The sequence below is a fragment of the Acinonyx jubatus genome, chromosome A2 (assembly GCF_027475565.1).
Source record: "Acinonyx jubatus isolate Ajub_Pintada_27869175 chromosome A2, VMU_Ajub_asm_v1.0, whole genome shotgun sequence".
NCBI classification, from domain to species: domain Eukaryota; kingdom Metazoa; phylum Chordata; class Mammalia; order Carnivora; family Felidae; genus Acinonyx; species Acinonyx jubatus.
Window position 1 is genome coordinate 62,811,166 of NC_069383.1, and position 13,237 is coordinate 62,824,402.

Genomic DNA, 13,237 nt, shown 5'->3' on the forward strand with positions numbered 1-13,237 from the left:
TATAAGGATATCCATTGTCAAGTGTGGATCATTATGCCAAGGTTCTGGTTCAGTTTTGCTCTGTTCAGAGGACATAGTGGGATCCTAGAGGAAGGGAAAATAGCTATAAACGAATGTGTTTCTGTAAGATGAGCAAGGGGAAAAATTGTTTCATTTCTTTATAAATAGAGCACTTCCAGCCTGACTTAGCAGTAAGAAAGACCAGAAGAAAAGACAGATTGTCTCCCATGTTATTTATAAGCTAAAATTCTACACAGAGATACAGCTATATGTATTTTCTTATTCCTTCCCTCTTGATCAGTTCCATGGGCAATTACACAAAAAGGAAATGATTTGTTTTCTAACACACATTTATGATTAGGACACATGAAAAAACGTTTCCTAATCAAAACAGACTTATAACATGCTTACCCTGGAATGATCAACATATATGATGCTATCTTTCTATGTACATTTTTTCCTAAACACTAACTATAACGATATCCTAATTGCTTTCCTCTTTTTAAAACTTCCATTAGGAAAATGTTTGCATTATCGATGGGCTCTGCTACATTGAAGGAGATAAAAATCCTACCAGCCCTTGTTTGATTTGTAGACCAAAAATTTCAAAATTTACTTGGTCATTTTTAGAAAGTAAGTTATTCTTTATTAATACAAATATTTCCTCTACAAGATAATTTTTAAGTGATTTTTAAGACACGAGTTACATAAATGTGTTTAAGATGAACACTGTGCTTTATTTAGCATCTTTCCTAACTGCATGATTTACTTTGCTTGAACGTAATATAAGATGACATGTTGTTTTATGTAATTTCCGTGATTATACTATAATACGGTATGGGATTTTCCTTTCAGTATTTGATCCTGAAAGCAAATGTGAATTATTAATGGAAGAAATCAGAATGATGAATTCAGCTACACACAGTTTGTACAAGTCATACAGCTACCAACAGAATGGCCACTATGTAAACACATAAAACGTCCATCAGTGAAGGTTGGCGGGTTTAGTGGAAAGAAGACATTACTTTGAGACCAAAAGCAAAGCTCTGTATCCTGCTCTTAGCCTTCTTTTCTGTTTTGTGACAAGGCATTTAGCTATTTAAATTCCAAAGGCTATGCATTCATCACCTGTTAAATGAGATTATCTGGATTCAATAATCTATTCAGTGCCTTCCAGCCCTACCGTTCTGGGACCTCATTAGTATAATAGTGGGTACAGATAATGTCTGGATACTTTGTTCCACCCCCAAAAAACACCCCAAATCATAGTTATGTGTCGTATAACGTCTTCACTTTCTTTTTTTTTCAATATATGAAGTTTATTGTCAAATTCGTTTCCATACAACACCCAGTGCTCATCCCAAAAGGTGCCCTCCTCAATACCCATCACCCACCCCCCATCAACCCTCAGTTCTCAGTTTTTAAGAGTCTCTTATACTTTGGCTCTCTCCCACTCTAACCTCCTTTTTTTTTTCCCTTCCCCTCCCCCATGGGTTTCTGTTAAGTTTCTCAGGATCCACATAAGAGTGAAAACATATGGTATCTGTCTTTCTCTGTATGGCTTATTTCACTTAGCATCACACTCCAGTTCCATCCACGTTGCTACAAAGGGTCATATTTCATTCTTTCTCATTGCCACGTAGTACTCCATTGTGTATATAAACCACAATTTCTTTATCCATTCATCAGTTGATGGACATTTAGGCTCTTTCCATAATTTGGCTATTGTTGAGAGTGCTGCTATAAACATTGGGGTACAAGTGCCCCTATGCCTCAGTACTCCTGTATCCCTTGGGTAAATTCCTAGCAGTGCTATTGCTGGGTCATAGGGTAGGTCTATTTTTAATTTTCTGAGGAACCTCCACACTGTTTTCCAGACTGGCTGCACCAGTTTGCATTCCCACCAACAGTGCAAGAGGGTTCCCGTTTCTCCACATCCTCTCCAGCATCTATAGTCTCCTGATTTGTTCATTTTGGCCACTCTGACTGGCGTGAGGTGATATCTGAGTGTGGTTTTGATTTGTATTTCCCTGATGAGGAGCGACGTTGAGCATCTTTTCATGTGCCTGTTGGCCATCCAGATGTCTTCTTTAGAGAAGTGTCTATTCATGTTTTCTGCCCATTTCTTCACTGGGTTATTTGTTTTTCGGGTGTGGAGTTTGGTGAGCTCTTTATAGATTTTGGATACTAGCCCTTTGTCCAATATGTCATTTGCAAATATCTTTTCCCATTCCGTTGATTGCCTTTTAGTTTTCTTGGTTGTTTCCTTTGCTGTGCAGAAGCTTTTTATCTTCATAAGGTCCCAGTAGTTCATTTTTGCTTTTAATTCCCTTGCCTTTGGGGATGTGTCGAGTAAGAGATTGCTACTGCTGAGGTCAGAGAGGTCTTTTCCTGCTTTCTCCTCTAGGGTTTTGATGGTTTCCTGTCTCACATTCAGGTCCTTTATCCATTTTGAGTATATTTTTGTGAATGGTGTGAGAAAGTGGTCTGGTTTCAACCTTCTGCATGTTGCTGTCCAGTTCTCCCAGCACCATTTGTTAAAGAGACTGTCTTTTTTCCATTGGATGTTCTTCCTGGTTTGTCAAAGATGAGTTGGCCATACTTTTGTGGGTCTAGTTGTTGGGTTTCTATTCTATTCCATTGGTCTATGTGTCTGTTTTTGTGCCAATACCATGCTGTCTTGAGGATTACAGCTCTGTAGTAGAGGCTAAAGTCTGGGATTGTGATGCCTCCTGCTTTGGTCTTCTTCTTCAAAATTACTTTGGCTATTCGGGGCCTCTTGTGGTTCCATATGAATTTTAGGATTGCTTGTTCTAGTTTCGAGAAGAATGCTGGTGCAATTTTGATTGGGATTGCATTGAATGTGTAGATAGCTTTGGGTAGTATTGACATTTTGACAATATTTATTCTTCCAATCCATGAGCATGGAATGTTTTTCCATTTCTTTATATCTTCTTCAATTTCCTTCATAAGCTTTCTATAGTTTTCAGCATACACATCTTTTACATCTTTGGTTAGGTTTATTCCTAGGTATTTTATGCTTCTTGGTGCAATTGTGAATGGGATCAGTTTCTTTATTTGTCTTTCTGTTGCTTCATTATTAGTGTATCAGAATGCAACTGATTTCTGTACACTGATTTTGTATCCTGCAACTTTGCTAAATTCATGTATCAGTTCTAGCAGACTTCTGGTGGATTCTGTTGGATTTTCCATGTATAATATCATGTCATCTGCAAAAAGTGAAAGCTTAACTTCATTTTTGCCAATTTTGATGCCTTTGATTTCCTTCTGATGTCTGATTGCTGACACTAGAACTTCCAACACTATGTTAAACAACAGCAGTGAGAGTGGACATCCCTGTCGTGTTCCTGATCTCAGGGAAAAAGCTCTCAGTTTCTCCCCATTGAGGATGATGTTAGCTGTGGGCTTTTCATAAATGGCTTTTATGATCTTTAAGTATGTTCCTTCTATCCCCACTTTCTCGAGGGTTTTTATTAAGAAAGGGTGCTGAATTTTGTCAAAGGCCTTTTCTGCATCGATTGACAGGATCATATGGTTCTTATCTTTTCTTTTATTAATGTGCTGTATCGCATTGATTGATTTGCAAATGTTGAACCAGCCCTGCATCCCAGGAATGTATCCCACTTGATCATGGTGAATAATTCTTTTTATATGCTGTTGAATTCGATTTGCTAGTATCTTATTGAGAATTTTTGCATCCATATTCATCAGGGATATTGGCCTGTAGTTCTCTTTTTTTACTGGGTCTCTGTCTGGTTTAGGAATCAAAGTAATACTGGCTTCATAGAATGAGTCTGGAAGTTTTCCTTCCCTTTCTGTTTTTTGGAGCAGCTTGAGAAGTAGGTATTATCTCTGCTTTAAACATCTGGTAGAACTCCTCTGGGAAGCCATCTGGTCCTGGACTCTTATTTGTTGGGAGATTTTTGATGACCGATTCAATTTCTTCGCTGGTTATGGCTCTGTTCAAGCTTTCTATTTCCTCCTGATTGAGTTTTGGAAGCATGTGGGTGTTTAGGAATTTGTCCATTTCTTCCAGATTGTCCAGTTTGTTGGCATATAATTTTTCATAGTATTCCCTGATAATTGCTTGTATCTCTGAGGGATTGGTTGTAATCATCCCATTTTCATTCATGATTTTATCTATTTGGGTCATCTCCCTTTTCTTTTTGAGAAGCCTGTCTAGAGGTTTATCAATTTTGTTTATTTTTTCAAAAAACCAACTCTTGGTTTCTTTGATCTGCTCTACAGTTTTTTTAGATTCTATATTGTTTATTTCTGCTCTGGTCTTTATTATTTCTCTTCTTCTGCTGGATTTAGGCTATCTTTGCTGTTTTGCTTCTATTTCCTTTAGGTGTGCTGTTAGATTTTGTATTTAGGATTTTTCTTGTTTCTTGAGATAGGCCTGGATTGCAATGTATTTTCCTCTCAGGACTGACTTCGCTGCGTCCCAAAGCGTTTGGATTGTTGTATTTTCATTTTCATTTGTTTCCATATATTTTTTAATTTCTTCTCTAATTGCCTGGTTGACCCATTCCTTCTTTAGTAGGGTGTTCTTTAACCTCCATGCTTTTGGAGGTTTTCCAGACGTTTTCCTGTGGTTGATTTCAAGCTTCATAGCATTGTGGTCTGAAAGTATGCATGGTGTGATTTCAATTCTTGTATACTTATGAAGGGCTGTTTTGTGACCCAGTATGTGATCTACCTTGGAGAATGTTCCATGTGCACTCGAGAAGAAAGTATATTCCGTGGCTTTGGGATGCAGAGTTCTAAATAGGTCTGTCAAGTCCATCTGATCCAATGTATCATTCAGGGCCCTTGTTTCTTTATTGACCGTGTGTTTAGATGATCTATCCACTTCTGTAAGTGGAGTGTTAAAGTCCCCTGCAATGACCACATTCTTATCAATAAGGTTGCTTATGTTTGTGAGTAATTGTTTTATATATTTGGGGGCTCCCGTATTCGGCTCATAGACATTTATAATTGTTAGCTCTTCCTGATGGATAGACCCTGTGATTATTATAGAATGCCCTTCTTCATCTCTTGTTACAGCCTTTAATTTAAAGTCTAGTTTGTCTGATATAAGTGTGGCTACTCCAGCTTTCTTTTGACTTCCAGTGGCATGATAAATAGTTCTCCATCCCCTCACTCTCAATCTGAAGGTGTCCTCAGGTCTAAAATGAGTCTCTTGTAGACAGCAAATAGATGGGTCTTGTTTTTTTATCCATTCTGATACCCTATGTCTTTTGGTTGACGCATTTAATCCATTTACATTCAGTGTTATTGTAGAAAGATATGGGTTTAGAGTCATTGTGATGTCCGTAGGTTTCATGCTTGTAGCGATGTCTCTGATACTTTGTCTCACAGGATCCCCCTCAGGATCTCTTGTAGGGCTGGTTTAGTGGTGACGGATTCCTTCAGTTTTTGTTTGTTTGGGAAAACCTTTATCTCTCCTTCTATTCTAAATGACAGACTTGCTGGATAAAGGATTCTCGGCTGCATATTTTTTCTGTCCATCACTTTGAAGATCTCCTGCCGTTCCTTTCTGGCCTGTAATGTCTTCACTTTCTTAACTACAGCTATACATAATTCCGTATAATTGTTTCTTCATTCTCTTTCCTCATCCCAAAGACCAAGCAGGCCTTATAAAATACAAGATATAATTACTCCCTCCTCCTATCCCCATGTAATTTTAGCTAAGGAATCATAAAACCTTGTATTTATACAGTGCTTTGTAACATCACTATTTATATTATTGTGTATACAAATTTCATTACTGTATTAGACCATTTTTCAGATAATTTATTGTTCAGGTGCAAGACTCATGGGGTGTTATGGGAAGACAGTACAAATTTGGAGAAGAATTAAATGCAAAAGATAAGGAAAACACAATATAACTTCTGAATTGGTGTCTATGTTTTTAATGGCTTGAGTATGACCGACTCATAATAGATTTGCAATGTTCAAGGATTTAAGGAGGCTGGAAAAATCATCTATCCCAATTTCTCATATTGAGGGGTGAGGAAATTAAAACCAGTAAATTGTATAAAGATATATGATGGCAGAATGGGAGCCAGAACCACATTCTCTTGGCATCAGTGCTTTGTCGATGCAAGCAGAAAGTGTTTGTGCCCAGTGTGATGAAAAAGCCTCTACCTTCCATGTGTTAAGCCAAGGAAGGGGGACATTTTTTAATATGACAATATAAAAAAAGTGTTTTAAAGCATTACTTGAGTGCAAAGGGAGCTTTCTCTGTCCTCTGAAATAACCACCGTTCCATTATGTGAGCTTGGCAGTGGGAAATGCCTCTGAGGAGCAGAGGATGGCTGTGACTTATATGGCTTCCAGTTCCTACTGGAGAGGCAGGTACAGTGAGGAAAATAAGGTCGGGTGGGGAGGGGGGGTTAAATGAACAATCCAGTCATGGAGAGTGAAGGGGAAATAAAAGGAGGTGTTGAGGGGAAAGTAAAGCTGAAAAGGGTAGAGGATGAAGAAAAGAGAGTGAGAGAGCAAGCAATGAGTTGGTCAACACCAAGAAATAATTTCAGACAGAAAAGGAGATGCATCCAGTCTGGGAAATGCAGATATGTTTATGTATTTTATGCTGTGTTCAAAGTGCTGTTACACCCTTGTAGCAAAGTTTGAAGTTTTGCACCTGTCAGTTGCTTTTACATTTTCTAAGAATACAATTGAATTTATTCAGAATATAAAAAGAAAAGAAAAGAAAAGAAAAGAAAAGAAAAGAAAAGAAAAGAAAAGAAAAAAGGGAAGGGAAGGGAAAGAAAAAGAAAAAGAAAAAGAAAAAGAGCCAGCATAGGTAATGGAAGTTTTAGGGGAGTTTGAAATTCATCAAAATGTTTCAGTCTGAGGTCTTTGCATCATACTTTACTTTCCCTTCTCCTTTTTCTTTATACACAAGTACAAAGTAATTGTTTTCTCTTTGACAGACAACCAACCCCCACTGATTCAAATGCCACAAGACAAATTAGAGACATTTTTCGGGGAGAACTTTGTGTTCCAGTTCACAGCTGTCGATCCTGAAGGCTCTGACATCCATTTTGCCCTGGACTCGGGTCCCGAGGGAGCAAATGTTTCTTCTACGGGACTTCTTATGTGGAAAGCAGAGTCCCAAACTCCACAGCAATTCACTCTACTTTTTACCGATGACTGCAGTGCTGAAACTAGGCTCACGATTATGGTAATATTTATAATTACGTAAATGCCACTGAATTAATTAACAGTATCAGTAACTATTTGAAACTTAAAATAGAATTCTTCATGAAGAGGAACTAAATTATTCAACATTTTGTGGAAAATTAAACTGCCAAAATGCTATTTTTGTCAGAATTTAAAATCTTCAGTAGAGTCTCAAGTCCAGAGCATGGATCTATGTGACGAATTCCTAGACCATTTGCTCCTGTACTTAAGTTTACTTAAGTAAAGAATGCATTCATGTCTACCTGTCTGAAATATCTATGATAAACCTAAGATTGAGAATTATACCTTTTCCTTCAAGTGAAGTCATTTTTTTATTGGCTATTCTTTTGATATTATCAGTCACGAGCTATTAATACTGTTTTTGTGCCCTGTATTCACTTGAAATTTGGGACACATTCCCAGAGAAGTAATGGTATGAAGGGCAATTGTGTATTATGTCATGCTAACCAGATAATTCAAATGACTGTTTACTCTCTATAGTCTGGGATAAGTCATGTGACTAACTGCTTTGCACCTTAAGGATTTTTTTCCAGTTGTTCCACTTGCATCATAGAAATTGATTATCTTGTAACATTTTACGTTTTTTTTTTAATGTTTTATTTATTTTTGAGAGAGAGGGAGACAGAGTATGAGTAGGGGAAGGGCAGAGAGAGAGGGAGACAGAATCCACGAAGCAGGCTCCGGGCTCTGAGCTGTCAGCACAGAGCCCGACACAGGGCCCAAACCCATGAACCACGAGATCATGACCTGAGCTGAAGTTGGACACTTACCGGACCGAGCCACCCAGGCACCTGTATCTTGTAACATTTTAAAAAATTATCCATAGCATTTATATTTTGACTATGCTCTTGAAAGTTGGCAAGGTTACCTTATTAAACTATATTTTAAAATACTCTTTTACATTAAATATATATATATATATTTTTTTTTCTTTTCAAAACTTGTGATCTGGTCCTACTTCCACCTAAATGTACATGCCTAACACAATTTCTAAGGCATAAACTGAAGATTATTTTACTGAAGAATAAAGCATTTACTTTTTGTTTCTTTTGGAGGTGACTGTGAAGTCTTGTGATTGCTTGAATGGTGGATCGTGTGTGTCAGATATTAAATTTCCTCCAGGAAGTGGAGTGCACCTGTGTGTCTGCTTGCCTGGCTTTCAGGGCAGTCTTTGTGAAGTGGACCTCACCGAGTGCCAATCAAACCCCTGTGGCCTTGGCAGATGTATTAGTGGTTTTCACAGTTATTCTTGCGTGTGTCCGCCTGAACTCAAAGGTAAGTTTTGGTTCTTCATGAACGAAATTAGTATGTGAACAAATTAGAAAGGAAAGTTCCTTGGCTTTCCAAGTAATATACAGGTTATTCAAGCATGTGTATCGTCCTAAAGATTTTAATATATGTTTTAAAATCTAGTAAAAGTCATCACAAATACATTTGCTACTCATATCCTTCTATTATTGTACATTGCTTACATATACTCTTACAATTTTGCCAATTTTTTATAATTTTAATGGCAGTATTCTATGTATTGCACTTTGCAGTTCTTAAACATTTCTGTCTATATTTGCTAGGTAGAAATATATTTAAATGTATTACTATTGAAATATAATATGGAAAAATCAAGAAATTTGCCATGAGAAATAGAAACATTATCATTTAAGAAAACTTGATAATTCATTAACTTAAAAAGATCATGATACAATTTTAAAGTGAAATCAAAGGAAATATTAGCATGTTTGCTAACTTGTTAATTATCCTGAAAAATTTTATTCTAGAAACCTCAAATAAGTATATGAATGACTTATAATTTCCCAAGGCTTTTTAAGAGTCATACCAATATTTCCTCTAATTTAAACAGATATAAACGTTAAGTAAATATGCAGTTACTGAGCTTATATTTTACTTGAAGGCATCTACTTTAACATTATAATTGAACTAAGCAAGACATTTATTATTTTCTTCAGCATTTTAAAATAAGAATTTTATCAGTTGGGACTGTTGTGCTACCGACTTCATTTGAAACAATTCGTGTTGAGTGCTTCATGGATCTTACTGTAATGGGAGCAACCATCATAAATGACTGAATATATTCATTCAACTAAGTTTTTAAACATTTCAAAGAACACTTCATCTCAAAAAACTTTATTGAGGACATACTGACTTTCCTCACATGCTGTAAAATTTTCATGGGTTTTCACAGCTAATACAGTCACCGCACTGAATAAGCTGTCCTTAAGCTAATTAAGCAATCATTCTACTAACTTTTTTTTAAAAAAATCATTGAGTTTTTTTTTTTAACAAAGTGAGAATTGCTGTTATGATATGGTAATTTTTTGCCTTAGAGTACCAAGGGCCTTCTGTCGTCTTTTTTATAAGGAAAATCTTATGCACTTGAAGGGTCTTATTTAATGTTAAATCGAATCTAATTAATGACTTAAAAAAAATTTTTAACGTTTTATTTTATGTTTGAGAGAGACAGACAGCATGTGAGAGTGGGGAGGAACAGAGAGAGAGGGAGACAAAGAATTGAGAGCAGGCTCTGTGCTCTGAGCTGTCAGCACTGAACCCGATGTAGGGCTTGAACTCACAAACCGCGAGATCATGACCTGAGCCAAAGTTGGATGCTCAACTGACTGAGCCACCCAGGTGCCCCTCTAATTGGTGACTTTATACATGCATTCCTCTTAATGTATGACAGTTTTTCTGGAGTCTATGTAAAAGAAGTAAATATACTTTAAGTAAAGTAGAAGTGAAGTACTTTAAGTAAAAGAAATAAAATAAGGAACACTTGATGGGATATACAGTGTTTTTCAAAATAAATAAATTGAACTCTCAATCTGTATTTTGTTTAGGTAAAAATTGCCAGGAAGATGTTGATGAGTGTCAATCCAGACCTTGCTTTCCAGGAGCGGAGTGCTTCAATACCTTTGGCTCCTATCATTGCGGTTCATGTCCAAAAGGATTTTATGGTGATGGAAAGATATGTCATGGTAAAAGTTCCTATTTTCTGCCATGAAATATTTGTTGCTACATTTACTTAATCAAAATCACTCAGTTCTATTACCTCTTTTACTCATGTGTTCATTCAGTATGTATTCACTAAGTGTCATGCATTAAGCTGGATGCAGAGGATGCAAAAATAGGTAAAACATGTCCTCTGACCTAATAGGTTTGAGTGTAATACCAGTATGACATGTAACCACATAGTTTCCTATGGTGTTCTGTGTCTTTCATGAGAAGTGTCTGTAGAGAATAATAGGAATACTACACAGAGAATCTTGTCTACCTAGAGGGATAATGAAAAGTTTTAAAAAGTGAGTGTCATTACAGCTAAATCTGATGTATCCAATCAAGAGAAAGAAAGGCTTTCTAGGCAGAAGAAACATCATGAACAAAGGTGGAGAGATATGTAACATCACAGCACACTTGGCCACTATAAATAATTCAATGTGCTTAAAATATAGAGGGTAAGAGGAACTGCTATAAGAAATGAAGCTAGAGAAATAGCCAGTGGCCAGATCACTGAGAAACTATGAGAAATTTAATAAGATTTATATCGGAGAAGTCTACTCGAGCATAATGGTGGATGGACCACTTATGGGTAAGAAACTGTGCAAGCCTGAAGGTGGGAAGAAAAGCTGAGAGAATATTACGAATAAATAGGAAACATGTAGGGCACCTGGGTGGCTCAGTCAGTTGACTCTTGATTTTGCCTTGGATCACAATCCCAGAGTCCTGGGATCATGCCCCACATTGGGCTCTGCACTGAGTGTGGAGACTGCTTGGGATTCTTAATCTCTGTCTATCTATCCGTCTCTCTCTCTCTCTCTCTCTCTCTCTTTCTCTGCTCCTCTTCCCCCCACCAAAAGAAAAAAGAAAAAAAATAGGAAAGATGGGAAGATACTCTGACTTTGGGTGAGGAGGTCATGGTTGAAAGAAACACCAAAGAAGCAAGCTGATTGTCCACGGTCAATGATTGGGATTAGCATGGCGAGGTAAAGAGTTACTAAATTCCAAAAGCTCAGTTTACATGAATGAGTGTAGAATTGGCATTCACTTTGCTATGCGCTGAATTGTGTGGCCTCAGAATTCATAGGTTGGGTTCCACACCCCCACTGTGGCTATATTTGGAGTAAGGAATTAATTGAGGTCATAATGAGGTCATAAGGGAGGATTAGGATCCGATAGCATTAGTATCCTCATAAGAGGAGACACCAGAGAGCTTATTCTCTCTCTCTCTCTCTCTCTCTCTCTCTCTCTCTCTCTCTGCCCTGTGAGGACACAGGGAAAAAGTGACTGTCTGGGAGCCAGGAAGAGAGCTCTCACCAAGAATTGAATGGCCCTTCACCTTGATCTTGAACTTGCTACCTGCAGAATAGTAAGAAAATAAATTCCTGTTGTTTAGGACATCCAGTCTATGGTATTTTGTAATGGCAGCCTCAGCTGAGTTAAGACACACACATGAAGAAGAAGTGATTTGCAAGGGGAAAGATAATGAGTTCAGTTTGGATACATAGAGATTGAGAAGACTATGGAGTATCCAAGTGGAGTTTAGGAGGGAGGATTAAGTTAAAGATACAGGTCTTAGGGTCATCAGTCATGGATGAAATTGCCCAAAGATAACACTAAGAGAAAGGACAAAAAATTGGTGGATATCAACATTTTAAAAGCTTAAAAGAGAAAAGCAAATTATAGAAGACAGTATGAAAGAACTATATTTTGGTATCATTAAGTGAAGAAGATGCCATTTTTTTCCATATAATTTTTTCTTTATTTTCTTTTTTTTCCAAAATTTTATTTAAATTCTAATTAGTTAACATACAGTGCAATATTCATTTCAGGAGTAGAATTCAGTGATTCATCACTTAACATACAACACCCAGTACTCATCATAACAAATGCCTTCCTTATACCCATCACCCATCTAGCCCATACTCCACCCATATCCCTCCATCCACCCTCAGTTTGTTCTCTATCTTTAAGAGTCTCTTATGGTTTGTTTCCCTCTCTCTTTATTCTTTTCTTCCCCACTCGCATATTTTCATCTGTTTTTTTCTTAAATTCCATTTATGAGTGAAATCATACGGTATTTATCTTTCTCTAAGTTATTTCGTTTAGCATAACATACTCTAGCTCCATCCATGTTGTTGCAAATGGCAATATTTTATTCGTTTTGATGGCTGCGTAATATTCCTGTGTGTGTGTGTGTGTGTGTGTGTGTGTGTGTGTGTGTGTGTGTGTTTATACACCACATCTTCTTTATCCATTCATCAGTTGATGGACATTTGGGCTCTTTCCATAGTTTGGCTATTGTTGACAATGCTTCTGTGAACCTTGGGGTGCATGTACCCCCTTTGAATCTGTATGTTTGTATCCTTTGGGTAAATACCTAGTAATGCAATTGCTGGATCATAGAGTAGTTCTACTTTTAACTTTTTTACTAACCTCCACTCTGTTTTCTAGAGTGGCTGCACCAGTGAATAAGACCCCATTTTGATGAAAAACATATATTAGTGATGTAATGTTACTTTGTGCTTCAGATGGAGGTGGGACTATCTAGCCCTGGAGCTAACAGACGTGAGGAGCATAGTGCTGGATGGTAAGGGGAATTCATTAGTAGCTCAGCCACTCACATTTCCCCCTCAATATCCAGTTCCAAATACTCAACCATATCACACCCTTCACTCCATACACTAAAGTTATCTAACATCTGCCTTTTGCAAACAAAGACTCATTCCCTGAATAAAACCTGTATCAAATGGAATTTAAGAGGAAAGCAAGTTGAACCAAATCCCATTACACATGAGTGACTACTAAGTTTCTTAACTCTGTCAGAAGCATTTGTGTATTTTAGGAAGATGCTTGTTAATACAAAATATTTCTTTTATTGTTGGTATTGTTTACTTAGTTTTATAGCAGGCAATAGAGTCACTGACCATTAAAGTAAATGCAGCACAGTTCTTATTCTTGAGGTTGCTAACGAGAAGAGGAAGGAGACACA

General features: G+C 37.1%; 1 protein-coding gene across 4 annotated transcripts in view; it reads left to right on the forward strand.

Moving 5' to 3' along the window:
• Positions 1–13,237, forward strand: part of VWDE (von Willebrand factor D and EGF domains) — a 77,521-nt gene that overhangs the window by 43,924 nt on the left and 20,360 nt on the right. For all 4 annotated transcript variants that reach the window (XM_053218404.1, XM_027071979.2, XM_053218406.1 and 1 more), the window contains exons 16-19: positions 519–633; positions 6,966–7,216; positions 8,292–8,511; positions 10,089–10,226. In XM_053218404.1, the coding sequence (XP_053074379.1) occupies positions 519–633; positions 6,966–7,216; positions 8,292–8,511; positions 10,089–10,226 (724 nt within the window). The remainder of the gene's footprint in view (positions 1–518; positions 634–6,965; positions 7,217–8,291; positions 8,512–10,088; positions 10,227–13,237) is intronic.